We start from the raw sequence: 14,188 nt of genomic DNA, 5'->3' as shown, positions 1-14,188 counted from the left end.
CTTGTGTTAGTAGGGGATCTGTGGGCTGCCTCCCTCCAAAGGGGCTGACAGGCCTCTCCCCAAACAACTGGACCACTGCTATGATGCAGACATGCTTGGCCACATCTCCCCTCTGACCTCTCCGACCCCAGTCTCCTCTGCTTCCCCCAGATCTCCCTGCTTCCCATCAAGGCAACACTTCTCAAACAGCTGATGGTACCTGATATCTGCACTTCCTCCTCCCAATTGCTTGTCAGCCCTCCTGAGTCTGGCTTCTGTCCCCAACATTGTACCAATGTGGCTTTCGTCACAGTCATCAGCGGGTACAAAATAGTGCACAATAAGTGAATGGATAAACAAATGGATGCTGCTCCCTAGTTCCCAGTTGACTTCTACAGACCAGCCTCTTTCTCTTCATCTCCACATCTCACTTTGGGTTGTGCAGGCTCCTGCCCCATGAGAGTCCCGAGCGCCACTCTGCACTGGCCCTGCACTGTGCCGTGATCAAGCCCACTCACCGGATGGGGAAGCCAGCAGCACTGATATGGATGGTCTCCACGAGGCCACAGGCCTCCAGCTGGCTCAGGACCTGCAAGGGTGGGGAGACAGGGTAGGCACCTGCAGCACGGGGCCAGCAGGCCAGAAATGCCATTCCTCTTAGCCCTTCTTAGGCCCTGGCCAGTGCCGAGCTGCAGGCTCTCCCAAGGCTTGGCTAATCGAGGGACCTTGAAAACAAATCTCCCTGCAAGAAAGGGTCCCGGTGGTCCCAAGTTCCCCTCATCCAATGTGTGGCTTCTGATACAACTGAAGCAAGTGTTGTCCTGGCTCTGTCTCACCCTGCCCTCAGTGTAGTCTCACTACCACACAGCCCAGCCCAGGCAAATTTCCAGTTTGGATTGTTTTCATTGTTTGCAGGCATTAGAGGGTGGTTCACAGCTGAGAGGCAGGGAAGATTATACTATAAAGATTCTTCTGTGACCTGAACCCAGGTCTTTACCACAGAGCTAAGTTGTCCTGGCTACAAACCCAAAGGCCACATCTACCAGGCCACACCTTCAGCAGTGCCCAGCATTCACCCCTTATCCTTATCCATATCCCTCAGAACCTGGAACCCCAAGAAAAGGGCAGTTGCTGGCTAGAATGCTTTTGTTAGATCAGAAAAAAATGATACCGGCTGAGTGCAGTGGCTCACGCCTGTAATCCTAGCACTCTGGGAGGCTGAGGCGGGCAGATGACCTGAGGTCAGGAGTTCGAGACCAGCCTGGCTAACATGGCGAAACCCCATCTCTACTAAAAACACAAAATTTAGTTGGGTGTGGTGGTGTGTACCTGTAATCCCAGCTATTTGGGAGACTGAGGCAGGAGAATCACTTGAACTCGGGAGGTGGAAGTTGCAGTGAGCTGAGATTGTACCACTGCACTCCAGCCTAGGTGACAGAGTGAGGCTCGGTCTCAAAAAAAAAAAAAAACAAAAAGAAAAAGAAAAAAACGATACCTCCAGTGAGAAACAGCTGCACTGTATGGGGACTGTATGGTGATGCAGACTTTCAGCTTATCACAAGAGACACTCATTCCTCTGCACAGCTTCAGTCTCTCATCAGGGTACAAGGCTCAAAGAACAAGATGCACTGGAACTTGCCTCCTGGCTAGGCTACCATGCACAGACTACACAACCATACATGCTTGCCCTGCCACAGCAAGGGGATGGGTCCTCTCTCATGTCAGGCCTGGTTGGAGAGACCACCTTTGTTCACTCCATTTGGAGCAGATGTCCTGCCCTTCATCTCTCCAGGGCCTTGGCCAGATGGGGCTTGGTGCAAAGCAGCTTTGGCCCGGTGTTAATTACCTCCTCTTGGAGGAAGGTCTGTGCCTGGCCCTGGCTGTTGGGCTTGATGCAGCGAATGTAGTGGGGCGTGGTGCTGTGTAGGACCTGCAGAAGCTGCTCCAGTGAGGCCTGCAGATGAGAGACCATGGGGTTAGGCAGGGAGAGGGGCTGCCCAGGGCCATCAGCTGGGCTCTGGTTAGTAACTACATCAAATGCCTCCAGCGGGCCTGGAACTTCCAGGATCCTGAGACCAGGAATCTCCTGCGCAGGGATGACTGTTGCAGGCTCTCAATGAGCCGGCTCAGAGCACATTCCTCTCCTGACTTCCCATGCTCCTCACCTCTGTCTTCAGGGACCCTTCTAAACCTGTGACCCTCCCTGACCGGTCTCCCTGAATCCAATCTCCTCCTCCTTCCCTGCCCCGCTTCTCCCCAGAGCAATCTTCTTAGGAAAGAACGATCTCAAAACTCCCTGCCATTCATTCAGCAACAACTGTTATCATTCAGCCATCCTGTGTGCTGCAGGCTGTGCCACAGGCTGCCTGCTGCCATGTCAGAGCTCAGTCCAATGGGCCACACATGTTGGATGAACACCCTTGGGGGTGTGTCTGAGGCTGGGTAGGAAGGTGCTAATCAAACCTGGTTTTCTGTGTGCCTCCTCAAGGAGGTGGTGATAGAGCTAAAGTCTGAAGGATGAGAAGGACTAAACTAGGAAAAGGAGCATGGAGGATGGGAGTGAGGTGGAACTGATGGGGCAGTGGTCAAGAGTATCCCAGGAAGGTGGGGTGGTACATGCAAGGGCTGAGGAGTGGTAGGAAGCAGACAATGTGAGAGAAGTGAGCGAGGGTAGGGTTAGAGCAGGAAGCTAGATAGCTGGGGATGAGCCAGGTCAAAGAAGCTCATGTAGCTGATCCTCTGCCCATGAGCACCCCACTGGCAGAGGGTGAGAGGCTGCATAGTGCCCCCGTAGGCCCCTAGGCTTCCCATCATATACCTGATAGCCTATTTGTCTACTGTTTCTGTCTTCCACACTGAAGTATAAACTCCAGGGGACTGGAACCACATCTACTTGACTTGCCACTGCTCCCCAGCAAACAGCACCGATCCTGGCAGGTGCTCAATAAATATTCGTGAGACTGCAGAGTGAAGCAAGCACCTCCCATCAGCACATTAGACCCACCTTGAACTTGGATACCACGGTCAACACAGGGGCCCTGCTCTGGCCAGAGGGTTCCTCCTGGGTCTTCTCTTTGGGGTTAGTAGGAAACAGCCCCATGAGCAGGGGGTCCTGGGATTGTTGCAGGAGACTGGTCAGCTCAGGTGGGACAGGGTTCTGTTGAGAAATGGCAAGAGCAGCAGGTGAGGACAGGTGGAGCTTCTGCCCAGAGCCATCCACTGCCCACCCAAGCCGCAGATGACAGGGCTTCCAGGTAGGACAGGGCCCAAGTCCAAGAGAAGGTCCCCAGGACGACCAGAGACCTGGAGACCCAGTCTAACAAGGGTGATCTCCAGGCAGGTCATGCTTGATTAGTGGAGACCTCAGGCAGGTGGGCCCAAGATGGTGATTCTGGATTCTGGGAGGAGGTTCAGGAGAGAAAGGACTCACGACGGGAAACTACTACGTCTGCATAGCAAAGACCCAGCATCTCGCAGGCCCCACAGGGCACGGCCCAGCCCGTACCTTGTTTTTCTCCACCAGGCCTGCTGTGTGGTACCGCACAGGCCCCGCATAATGCACCACAATGAAGCTGGGCTCCCGGCTGAGCTTATTGTGGCCCAGGCAGGGGCTACCTGCCAGGGCAGTCTCAATGCGTGTCTGGAGCTGGGCTGCGCTGCTTGGTCGATTGAGGCGGCATTCCTGTGGGATGGGAACAGGGGGTCAGCCACCAAAACGACAGTGTCTTACCACAACCCTCACTGTCCCCACCCTGTGGCCCCCATGACAGTAGACATCACACAGGCATTATAGTGTCCCTAACAGGGAGGAAATATATAGCAGTTAGCAGATCTATTTGGCAAACTGGGAGAAGAGAGGCACAGAGAGGAAACAGGATAATCACGAAGGCTTCAGAAAACCCAAAGGCCAACTCTGGTGCTTGGCTCATTAGCTGACCTCCCCACCTCATTTATGAGGGAGCAGATGCTGATGGGGCTCCCCTCAATGAGATCCAAACAGGCCTGGTTGTCCTGGTACTTGACGAATGACCACTCCAGGCCCTCAACTGCATATTCCTCCTAAAGAACAAGGTGGGATGGGGTGGGAGAAGGCAGCTGTGGTCTGATGTCCTGACGAGCCACCCACGGCTGGCCTCGGTACCACAGCATATTCCAGAACAGCATCAAATAAACAAAAGTATATCAAAACATTACGTTGTACTCCATATGTGCAATTATTATTTATCAGTTAAAAATAAAATAAGGAGAAACAAAAGGCTTCTAATCAGAACCTGGACTGGGGCTGGAAGGTCAGGAAGGGATTGAGGATCCAAAATAAGGACCTGCCCCCTGCTCACCCCATCCCTCACCTGCTGGGCCCTTAGGTAGTGAGCCACAAAGTGCTGCTGCAGCTTCTCATTGGCGTAGTTGATGCACAACTGTTCCAGACTGTTGTCAGGAAATGACTCAAATCCATACACATCCAGCAGGCCTGGGAGGATGGCAGAGAACCCATGGGGCTACTGCAAGGAGCAGATGGGGGATACGGGATCAAGGAACCCAGGATACCTGGGCCCCTGCCAATGCCTTATACTTGGCAGCCTGGGCATGAGGCTGAGTGAGCATGACACCCGTGATGGGCAGAACATACCTTCCCCACGCTCTACCCAAGGTGGCTCCCATCTCCACCCCATTCCCCTATAGAACTCAGAGCAGGCAGGAAACCCAAATGAAGTGTGAAGACAGCCCAGAGCATTGGGCCCATTTTTGAGTCTGAATTCTCTGGTTCTGATAGGCACCTCCTGTGAGGAAACCAGGTTCCAGGCAACATTTTGTGTTAAATCTAGTTTGGAAGGCACTGGTCTCACCAGCCAATTTGGTGCCTAGAATTCCACCATTCCATGAGCAAACTGCACTGGTACCTTTAAGCTTTATTTCCTCCTATAACTGACTGTCTCACCTAGAGTTATAACCGTGTTGACCTCCCTCAGTCATGTCCTCCAAGTCCCTTCTTTTTTTTTTCCCCTGAGATAGGGTCTTGCTCTGTTGCCCAGGCTGGAGTGCAGTGGTGTCATCACAGCTCACAGAAGCCTTAAACTCTTAGGCTAAAGTGATCCTCCCACCTCGGTCTCCCGAGTAGCTGGGACTACAGGCATGTAGCACCATGCCTGGCTAACTTTTCTGAGATGGGGTCTTGCTATATTGCCCAGGCTGGTCTCCAACTTCTGGCCTCCAGTGATCCTCCTGCTTTGGCCTCCCAAAATGTTGGGATTACAGATGTGAGCCACTATGCCAGCCTCCAAAGTCCCTCTAATTCAGCTTTTTCCTCCATCCCCCACTACTCTCCTGCAATTAGAACTGGGTCTCTGGAGAGAAAAAGGGCTCTTTCAGACAAGGCACTGTTGAGCCTGTCTGGAGAGTTATGGACTGCTCAGATGCAGGAGAGCAGACATCCTGCCCTATGCTGGCAGGCAGATGCAAGAGGAGACACGGGTACAAAAAAGGTAAAGGAGCTGCCCAGAGTCACACAGTGGATCCAGCGCTCCTGCCTCTCCATCCAGAGCTTTATTGTTCTTTTTCTGGAGTGCTCCCAGCACAGTGAGCCCTTGCTACCTATGAAAGTGGTCCATGAGTCGGTGTCTGCACAGATGCTGCTGTTGATCACTGATACCAGCCAGTCAAACAGCCTGTTGGGGGAAGAGAGTGGACTCTGGTGAGAGAGGGTCTGGCTGAGTCAAAGGGGTGGTAAAATTGCTCCCCCCGTCAGGGTGCTACAACCTGGAGGGCCCTTGTATTCTGAGCCTGACAGGTCAGAGGCCAAATCTTCTCCTCTTGCTTCCAGCCCATCACGTCTTGACCTACTACAGATGAAGGCTATGGGCATGCATGTTCCCAGGTACACACAAACCTGGCATGTCCTTCTGGGAAGATTGAGCACAGGACAAGCTCAACTCCTAGGCTGGGCAGGGAATGGGTCTACATCAGTCACATGGTTCGAGACCCAGTTAGTGTCTTGGGAAGGGGCAGATGGGCCTGGGTGTGGTTTGTAAATAACTGAGTTCATTGAATACCCCTGCAAAACTCTACCTGTGGAGCCCAGAGCTCAAGGCCCCGCCATAGCCCCTGACGCAGTTCTGCACAAGTGGGCCCCCAGTCCTGAGGTCAACAATGGCATCCTCCACTCTAGAACCGGCCCCAGCCAGAGAAGATGAGGCTACCACACAAGATGCTGACATGTACAACAATATACAGGGGTTTCTTCCTCACAATTTTACTTAAAGTAATTGCTCTGCAACTTTTTTCACTTCAGTAAATAAACTGGCTCTTTTTGCAACAGGGGCTGTGCAAACGTCCTGTGGTCAGAAGCTCACTCTGTGTTCATCACACTTTATCTGCTCATCTTGTAGTGACTTGTAGGCAAAGGCTTTAAAAGTCTTTGACCTCAAATTGTGACCTGAAATTGGCTTTCAGGCAGTGATAACTAGTCTCTTGCTGAAATGGATTTAATCTGGCCCCAGGTGCCCTGGGCCATTTTCAACTCAGATGATCTTGTTCCCCCAGCAGAGCTTCTCAGGCTCTTGGGTCTTTGTGGCATTTATGAAAGCAGGGGACCCTCTCCTCAGAAAGGTGCCCAAGGTCTCATGTGCATATGCACACACATATACCCATTTTGGCTCATCTCAGAGGATTATAGGCCCCTGAAGCCCTTAGAAGGCCTGCTGAAGAATCTCAGAACTCAAAGTGAGAAATCATCCTTAACTACATGGACAGAGGGTGGAGGTACCCATGTAACCTACCAGAAAAGGACAGGACCCCACCTCCACCACTGTGTTACATGCTGTGGGATGAGCTTCTGGCTTTACCACAATCTATCAAACTCCCAGGTGATGTACAAGGGCACAGGGAGAGACACAGAGGCCCATTCATCCAAGGATCTGAAGCTGGAACTGCGAAAGTTCTAAATCACCTTTGGGGCCTGCTTTGCCAGCAGAGAGCTGAGGCTTTCTTCACCTTGCTGAGGCTAAAACAGGCTCCTGAACTTTAAAAATGAGCTGAATCCTGGTCAGGAATGTAGCAACTTCCCCACTCAGAAAGAGGCCACAGGTGCTGCTTGGGGAATACCTGGGAGCCATGCCCTGCTGTGTCCAGGGGTTTGAGGAGCAGGGAGAGGAACCAGTCTGTCTTATCCCCCACCCTGGGCCTGTGCCTATTGCCTGAAGTTGTCTGGCCCAACCCCGGACAGGAAGAGCACCTGTTGGGAGGGCAGGGGCCAGAGTAACTGCTCACCGCGAGTAGATCAGTTTGGCCAGGCAGTCTCTGCGGGTGTCACACTCGGTTCGGGGGCAGGGCTTCCGGAACACCTGCTGCTGCCTTCCTGCCCTGATGGTTCTAATCTGCACCGTCTCCAGCAGCATGTCCTCTGGGAGCCCCAGCAGCAACGCTGCCGTCCTGACAGAGCCTGGGAGGGGCGAATCCTCTTTAGGCAAATCACTCTCCATCCAGTCCTCTTCATGAGGCACTGTGAAGTCATCACAGCGGGATCATGACTTGCCCAACTGGACAGAAGAAACCTAAGTTCTGATCAGTGAAGTGACTCACCAAAGGACTCCATAAGCGGCAGTCAGAACTCAAACCCAGCACTTCCACGTACCAGTCATACTGCCGCGTACGGGACAAATCACTTTACAAACCTCTGACCCATTTTCTCACCTTTAAGATGGGGACGATACTGTCTGCCTCACCAGACAGGGTGAGGAGTAAATGATCCAGGGCCAGGCCCTACAGTGGGTGGCTTAAGCAAGGGCATCAGATTCCAATTTTTACCATCCAGACTTGCACCCAACCCCAGCAATGCTGGCGACCTTCCAGAAAGGGCCTGCCCTATCCCACACCCTTGCCCCTCACACTTGGCATCATCCATTGGCTGGCAGGGCTGGGCTTCATCCTCGGAGGCAGCAAACTGGATATTGCCAAGGTGCAGCAGTCCAGCTAGGACCTAGGGGGAAGAAAAGGATGGATGGGAGCAGGAGAGGGCGTGAGCTGGGCCTACTCTGGGAAGAGCCGTTCTGCTGAGTACAATCACAGCAGAAGGGCAGCTCCCGATCATGGCCCGTGTGCCCATCTCTGCCAGGCACAATTGTATACAAGTTACATGCATTGCCTCATTGCATCTTTTCAACAACCTGTAAGGTACGTGCTATGCCACTGCCTGTGATAGAGATGAGACTGAGGACACATGCTTCCTGAGGGGAAAGGCGGGATGAGAATCCAGGCTGACTTCAGATGTCTCCTGGGGCAGCCCGTGGGCCCCCATGCCTGCCCACCCTCTACCTCTCTGCCCCCTGCTTTCTAGGAATAGACTGGTGGCTGGGGGCAGGGCTGCTTCTGTGTGCCTGCTGGAGGCTTGTTTCTGCTTCCTTGAGCCCTTTCCCACTGCCAGGCTTCTGAGAGCCCAGCCTGCTGGAATAACTGTGACCTCAGTCTGTGTGTGATGGGTGCCCCTTTGCCTTTGCACTCAGGGTTCCAGACAGACAAGCCCCCAAGGGATATAGACAGAAGCTCCCCTCACCCCGCCAACGCCCAGCAACTTCAAAACCCTCAGACCCAGCTGGGCATGGTGGCTCATGCTTGTAATCCCAGCACTTTGGGAGGCTGAAGCAGGTGGATCACTTGAAGTCAGAAGTTTAAGACCAGCCTGGCCAATATGGTGAACCCCCATCTCTACTAAAAATACACACACACACACACACGCACACACGATTAGCTGGGTGTGGTGGCACATGCCTGTAATCCCAGCTACTTTGGAGGCTGAGGTAGGAGAATCACTTGAACCTGGGAGGAGGAGGTTGCAGTGAGCTGAGATTGTGCCATTGCACTCCAGCCTGGGCAACAAGAGTGAAACTCCATCTCAAAACAACAACAACAAAAAACCAACCTCAGACCTGATACAGGGACCCTACCCACCATTCCTGTATGGTCCCAGGCAGGGCTCCTCCATGTGCTACTGCTCTTCCGGCCACAACTTGCTCCAGAAGACTGCCATGTCCACTAGGCAGAAGGGCTGTAGCAGAGGGTCATGCCACCCCCAAAGCACTCCCGCTCCGACTGCCAGTGTTGTCTACTTATCCTGGGCTTGTCCCCAGGTGCTGTCCTTCTGTGAAGCTCTTACCTGGCAGTGTCTGAGCAGCCCCCATCTGCAGGTAAGGGTCACTTTCCACTGCATTGCTACCTCCCTGCAGTAGCATCCCTGTCTCGACTACCAGCCCATCCTATCTATTCCCTCCTGCTGCTCTAGAGGGTGAGAAAGATCAGAGGAAGCAGTCAGCTCTGTCAGCAAAGACAGAAGGGAGGCCCCCTTAGTGTGGCTGAGAGGAGCCCAGCTCACCTGGGTCAGTCTCATGTACCAGAGGACGATGGGGCACAGGTAGGGGGAAGACAGAGAGAGTGGGAATTTGGAATTACTATGTCTGGTACTCTGTATCACCACTTAGTGGTATCTGACCCTGGGCATGTCACTTTACCTCTCTGGTTTTCTCAGGCATAAAGGGAAATAAACACACACAGAGGACTGTTGAAAAAACTAAGTGAGCAGAGAGGTGTGAAAATGACTTGTAAGTTTTAATGTACTAGACAAGTGAGCGGTAGCACTAGTTCTCTCTTCTGATGATCCAGGACCTTGCTCTCTGCCCCCATGGATCACTTACTGCATTCTGTACTCTTAGCACTGTGTACGCATCACTGTTCCTTATTACCCGGCCACCCCACCACCTGGTCTCCAGCCTCAGCAGAACAGAGAGGTGGCTGATTCCTTGGAGGTAGCACAGAGGGGCCCAAAGTCCTAGATGCTCAGGGAAAGACCAACTCCAAGTCCAGGGAACGGCTCTATGAAAGGGGCTGCCCATCATCTCTCCCAAACATTAATGGCACGGCTTTTCTTCTGACCTTAAAGATGTTGTTCTGGGTAGGGGTGTCAATGCCCAAATGGAGCATAGCCTCTCTGGTCACCTCAAAACAATCCTCTGAAAAAGAATCCAAGTCACAGCCCACTGTCAGGGCCAGAGGTCAGCAGCAGCAGCAAGACGTGAGGGAGGCAGGCTCCGTAGAGAGTGGGTGGGTGATGCTGGGCCAGCGCAAGGTGCTGGATGGGGCTCCCCTTACCTTCTAAGCTCCTCTCTGGGTTGGGCAGCCAGGAGAAGGCGGCTCCCTCAGGGAGGTGCCACTGGAGTCTCTCGTCCTCACTGGCTCCTTTGCAAATCTGTGGAGAATGGTAGGTGGGAGGCTGGGTAGAGGGTCTGAGAAAAGCCCAGACCTGCATAAGCATGGGACTGGGATGAGAGGAGTGAGAGATGGTAGCAACATCACAAGGCTCAGAGGTCCCTGCAGAGAGTCCAGGGCAGGTATGGGGGCAAAAGATGCTGTCAACATAGTCCTGGATGTCTCCAACCTGATGCAAAAGAACCCTGCTCTGGGGAAACCTGCAGTCTGATGAAGAAAGGACACTTCCTGCCCAGGGAGCCCCTTGTCTTGACTCGGGAGGCATACTTATCACCTAAGCATGCTCCAATTCTGAGAGTAAGGGAGACATCTTATCCATGCCTTGCAGGACTCCCAGTCTGATGGAAAAGGCATAACTCTAGGGAAGCCCTTATTCTGTTAGAGACAGATGCCATTATAGGAGAGCCCTTAGAATGATAAGGGTGACACAGCTTCCACCCTAGAGATGCAGTCCCAGCCTCAAGGACCTTGTGGTCTGAAGAGGTAAAACACGCCCCCAGGCCACAACTGTGCTGGGAGTCAAGGCACAGTGTGAGGCAGAAATGTTGCACATAAAGTCTGCAGAAGAAAGTGGTGGCTCCATCAAAAGCTAGGTGAAGGAGCTAGGCATGGAGCATTCTGGGGGGTGGGGGGTTGAAAGACACGGACCCATCCCTGCCCTGCATCTGGGGGACTGTGGGCTCCCCTTTGCACAAACCTGATAGAAGATGTGGAAGTTCCTCTCACTGGAAGCCTGGCAGGCCACTCGAGTTTTTTCTAGGAGGTAGGTCTGGACTGCGGCTCCAGTCATCTGCTGAGCCCTGGGGCACACACGGGCCAGAGCTCGTTAGTTGCCCATTTACTCCATAGCCATGTCTGGCAATTTGGGTGTGCCAGATTGCCTGCCACCTGGCAACTCCCCTCCAAGCTCTTCCACTTAGCCAATGGGCATTGAGGGGTGGGGACCACTCAGAATATCCTTGGGTGTCCTGGAATATTCCCCTGCATCGAGCTCAGGTGGGCAGGGCCAAGGTCTCTGCACATCACTTTGCTCTACCCCAAGACAGGAGTCGAAGTCCCAGCTTCAAGCTCAGGGATATGGTCCAAAGAGGTGGCAATTTAGCTAGAAGTCTCTGAGCAAGAGTAGGAGCCAGGAGGAACCCAGGCCTGAATAAGCGCACTGCCCCACGGTACCCTAGAGGGAAAGGAGCTATAGTCCTCCAGGTACAAAGATCACCCTCAGAGCTCACACCTGAGGTAAAGGGCAATCACCTGGAGGAGCAGGGTTTTTGCCCATAGGGGTGGCCCAGGCCAGATACCACCAAAGCCACTTTCAACCTCCTCAATCCCATCCTCCCACTAGCCAGGGCAACAGCAGCTATTACCTGTTCAGCTGGAGCTGGATGAACTTTCCAAAGCGACTGCTGTTGTTATTCCTCAGCGTACATGCATTCCCTACAGATCACACCGATGTTTATTTCACCCCCCTGGGTTTGCAGAGTCCTCATAAGCCAAAGTGGCTGCAGGTCTCTGGAGGTCATGTTCCTGTGCTCAAGTCACCTAAAGGCCCCTTTGTTGGTTTTCAGGTCATAGGGGACAGCACTAGGAAATGGGCCCTCACGCTTTAGCAAGTGGGATTCAGGGGAGTCAGAAGAACTTCTGGCAAGAAATTGGAATGGGTACGCCTAGGCAGTCAGGGACTGTCTTCGTTGAAGGGAAAGGTCAAAAACAATCAGCTGTCACTATTGACTTTACATAGGAAGGCAATCTGGGTTCCAGTGCCAACACAAACACTAATCGCCTTGTATCTCACGACAAGTGCCCTTCTTTGAACCATGAGGAAACTGGATAGAAAGACAGAATTTGGACGAGCTAAGCCACCAGGTCTTCTCCAGTACGACTGCTATGTGTGCCTAGGCTGGAGCGAGGAAGAGGACTGAACAACATCACCTCTGTTAGAATGATGCCAAGGAGTACCAGGGAGTAGGCTGGGGATCTGAGGCAGTGAAGGATACACTCATCCTCCAACCCCACCCAAGAGAGGGTCTCAAAGCACTGCCCCTCTTCCCGGAAGGCGGAAAACCCCAGAGGAAATGGGACTGAGATACTGTGCAAAGGAGCTCGAGCTCACCAAAAGCCTCCATGACAGGGTTGGAGTTCAGGATCCTCTGTTCTATCCTCTCTGCAATCTTGTGGGTCTCCCAAGATGCGGGTGAGGCGGCCACCACAGCATAGAACTTCATTAGGCAGCGAGACGTCCATGTCTGTGGCAGAAACAGCCCTGTGGGAGCTGTATCTAGGTTCCTGCCCACTTCTGAGCCTGCCTGAAAACACTGCCCACCAGAGCTTTCTTCTCCACCAGTGTGTTGCTGACAAAATGGGTGAAGGCAGAATTCAACCCTGGCCTCGGGCAAAGCACTTCCTCTACCTGTGTTTGTAAAATGGGGGTATACATCTGTTTCTCCCAGCTCTGTGACAGACACTGAGCTATCGAGGCTTTCTGTGTATGTTTTTTTGCAAACTCTGCAAAGGTGTGATTATACAATTGTTTATAAAATGATGAAACCAAAGCACAGAAATTTAAAAATTTATTAAAGATCATGCATCTACTCAATGACAGGGCTCCAATTTATACCCACGCAGTCTAAGTTTTTTTTTTTTTTTTTGAGACAGAGTCTTGGCCTGTCTCCTAGGCTGGAGTGCAATGGCACAATCTCGGCTTACTGTAACCTCTGCCTCCTGAGTTCAAGTGATTCTCCTGCCTCAGCCTCCTGAGCAGCTGGGATTATAGGTATGCGCCACCACACCTGGCTAATTTTTTGTATCTTTAGTAGAGATGGGGTTTCGCCATGTTGGCCAGGCTGGTCTCGAGCTCCTGACCTCGTAATCCGCCCACCTCAGCCTCCCAAAGTGTTGGGATTACAGGCGTGAGCCACTGCACCTGGCCCCAAGTATTGTATCTTTAGTAGAGATGGGGTTTCGCCATGTTGGCCAGGCTGGTCTCGAGCTCCTGACCTCGTAATCCGCCCACCTCAGCCTCCCAAAGTGTTGGGATTACAGGCGTGAGCCACTGCACCTGGCCCCAAGTATTCTAATTTTAAAATTCATACTCTCGGCCGGGCACAGTGGCTCACGCCTGTAATCCCAGCACTTTGGGAGGCTGAGGCGGGGGGATCACGAGGTCAGGAGATCGAGACCATCTTGGTTAACATGGTGAAACCCTGTCTCTACTAAAAATACAAAAAAATTAGCCGGGCGTGGTGGCAGGTGCCTGTAGGCTGAGGCAGGAGAATGGCATGAGCCCGGGAGGCAGAGCCTGTAGTGAGCCGAGATCACATCACTGCACTCCAGCCTGGGCCATGGGGCGAGACTCCGTCTCAAAAAAAAAAAAAAAAAAAAATTCATACTCTTTTGTTCTTAATCAGCTGAAGTGAGGTATACTTTCATTTTAACTTCTAATTGTTTGTGGCTAGGACATAGAAATACACTTAATCTTTACATATTGACCTTGTATCCTATCACCTCACTAAATGCTCTACAACTTTTTAGTTGTAGTAAGGTGGCAACTTACTTTGCAGGTTCTTTAGATTTTTCTTTGGGATCAGAGATGTTTCTATCTTCTGAAAGAATTTATGTAGAACTGGTAACATTTCTTCCTTAAATGTTTGGTAGAATTCACAAGTGAAGCCACCAGGGCCAAGAGTTTTCTCTGTGGGAAGGCTTTTAACTATGACTTCAATTTCTTTCAGAAATAGGGGCTATTCTCTTTTTCTTCTTATGTGATCTTCAGCATTTTCTGTTTTTCAAACTATTTCTCCATTTCATCTAAATCGTGTAATTTCTTGACATAAAGTTATTAAAAATATTACTGTAAGATCTGTAGTGATGTCTACTCTTTCATTCCTGATATAGCTGATTTACATATTTTTTCTCTTTTTATAAGTCTGACTGGAGAGTTACCATTTTTTTTTTTTTT

General features: G+C 52.0%; 1 protein-coding gene across 1 annotated transcript in view; it reads right to left on the bottom strand.

Moving 5' to 3' along the window:
• MYO19 (myosin XIX) overlaps positions 1-14,188 on the bottom strand; it is a 51,362-nt gene that overhangs the window by 8,090 nt on the left and 29,084 nt on the right. The window contains exons 8-21 of the mRNA XM_011953642.1: positions 12,344-12,476; positions 11,598-11,667; positions 10,931-11,033; positions 10,117-10,213; positions 9,901-9,977; positions 7,864-7,954; positions 7,246-7,417; positions 5,572-5,645; positions 4,329-4,450; positions 3,925-4,038; positions 3,485-3,661; positions 2,984-3,136; positions 1,826-1,933; positions 498-568 (exon numbers count right to left, since the gene is read on the bottom strand). Coding sequence (XP_011809032.1) covers positions 498-568; positions 1,826-1,933; positions 2,984-3,136; positions 3,485-3,661; positions 3,925-4,038; positions 4,329-4,450; positions 5,572-5,645; positions 7,246-7,417; positions 7,864-7,954; positions 9,901-9,977; positions 10,117-10,213; positions 10,931-11,033; positions 11,598-11,667; positions 12,344-12,476 — 1,562 coding nt within the window. The remainder of the gene's footprint in view (positions 1-497; positions 569-1,825; positions 1,934-2,983; positions 3,137-3,484; positions 3,662-3,924; positions 4,039-4,328; positions 4,451-5,571; positions 5,646-7,245; positions 7,418-7,863; positions 7,955-9,900; positions 9,978-10,116; positions 10,214-10,930; positions 11,034-11,597; positions 11,668-12,343; positions 12,477-14,188) is intronic.

The sequence above is a fragment of the Colobus angolensis genome, unplaced genomic scaffold, assembly GCF_000951035.1.
Source record: "Colobus angolensis palliatus isolate OR3802 unplaced genomic scaffold, Cang.pa_1.0 Scaffold37, whole genome shotgun sequence".
Lineage (NCBI taxonomy): Eukaryota > Metazoa > Chordata > Mammalia > Primates > Cercopithecidae > Colobus > Colobus angolensis.
The sequence above is the reverse complement of the archived record's forward strand: the minus strand, read 5'-3'. Positions and strand labels throughout refer to the sequence as shown.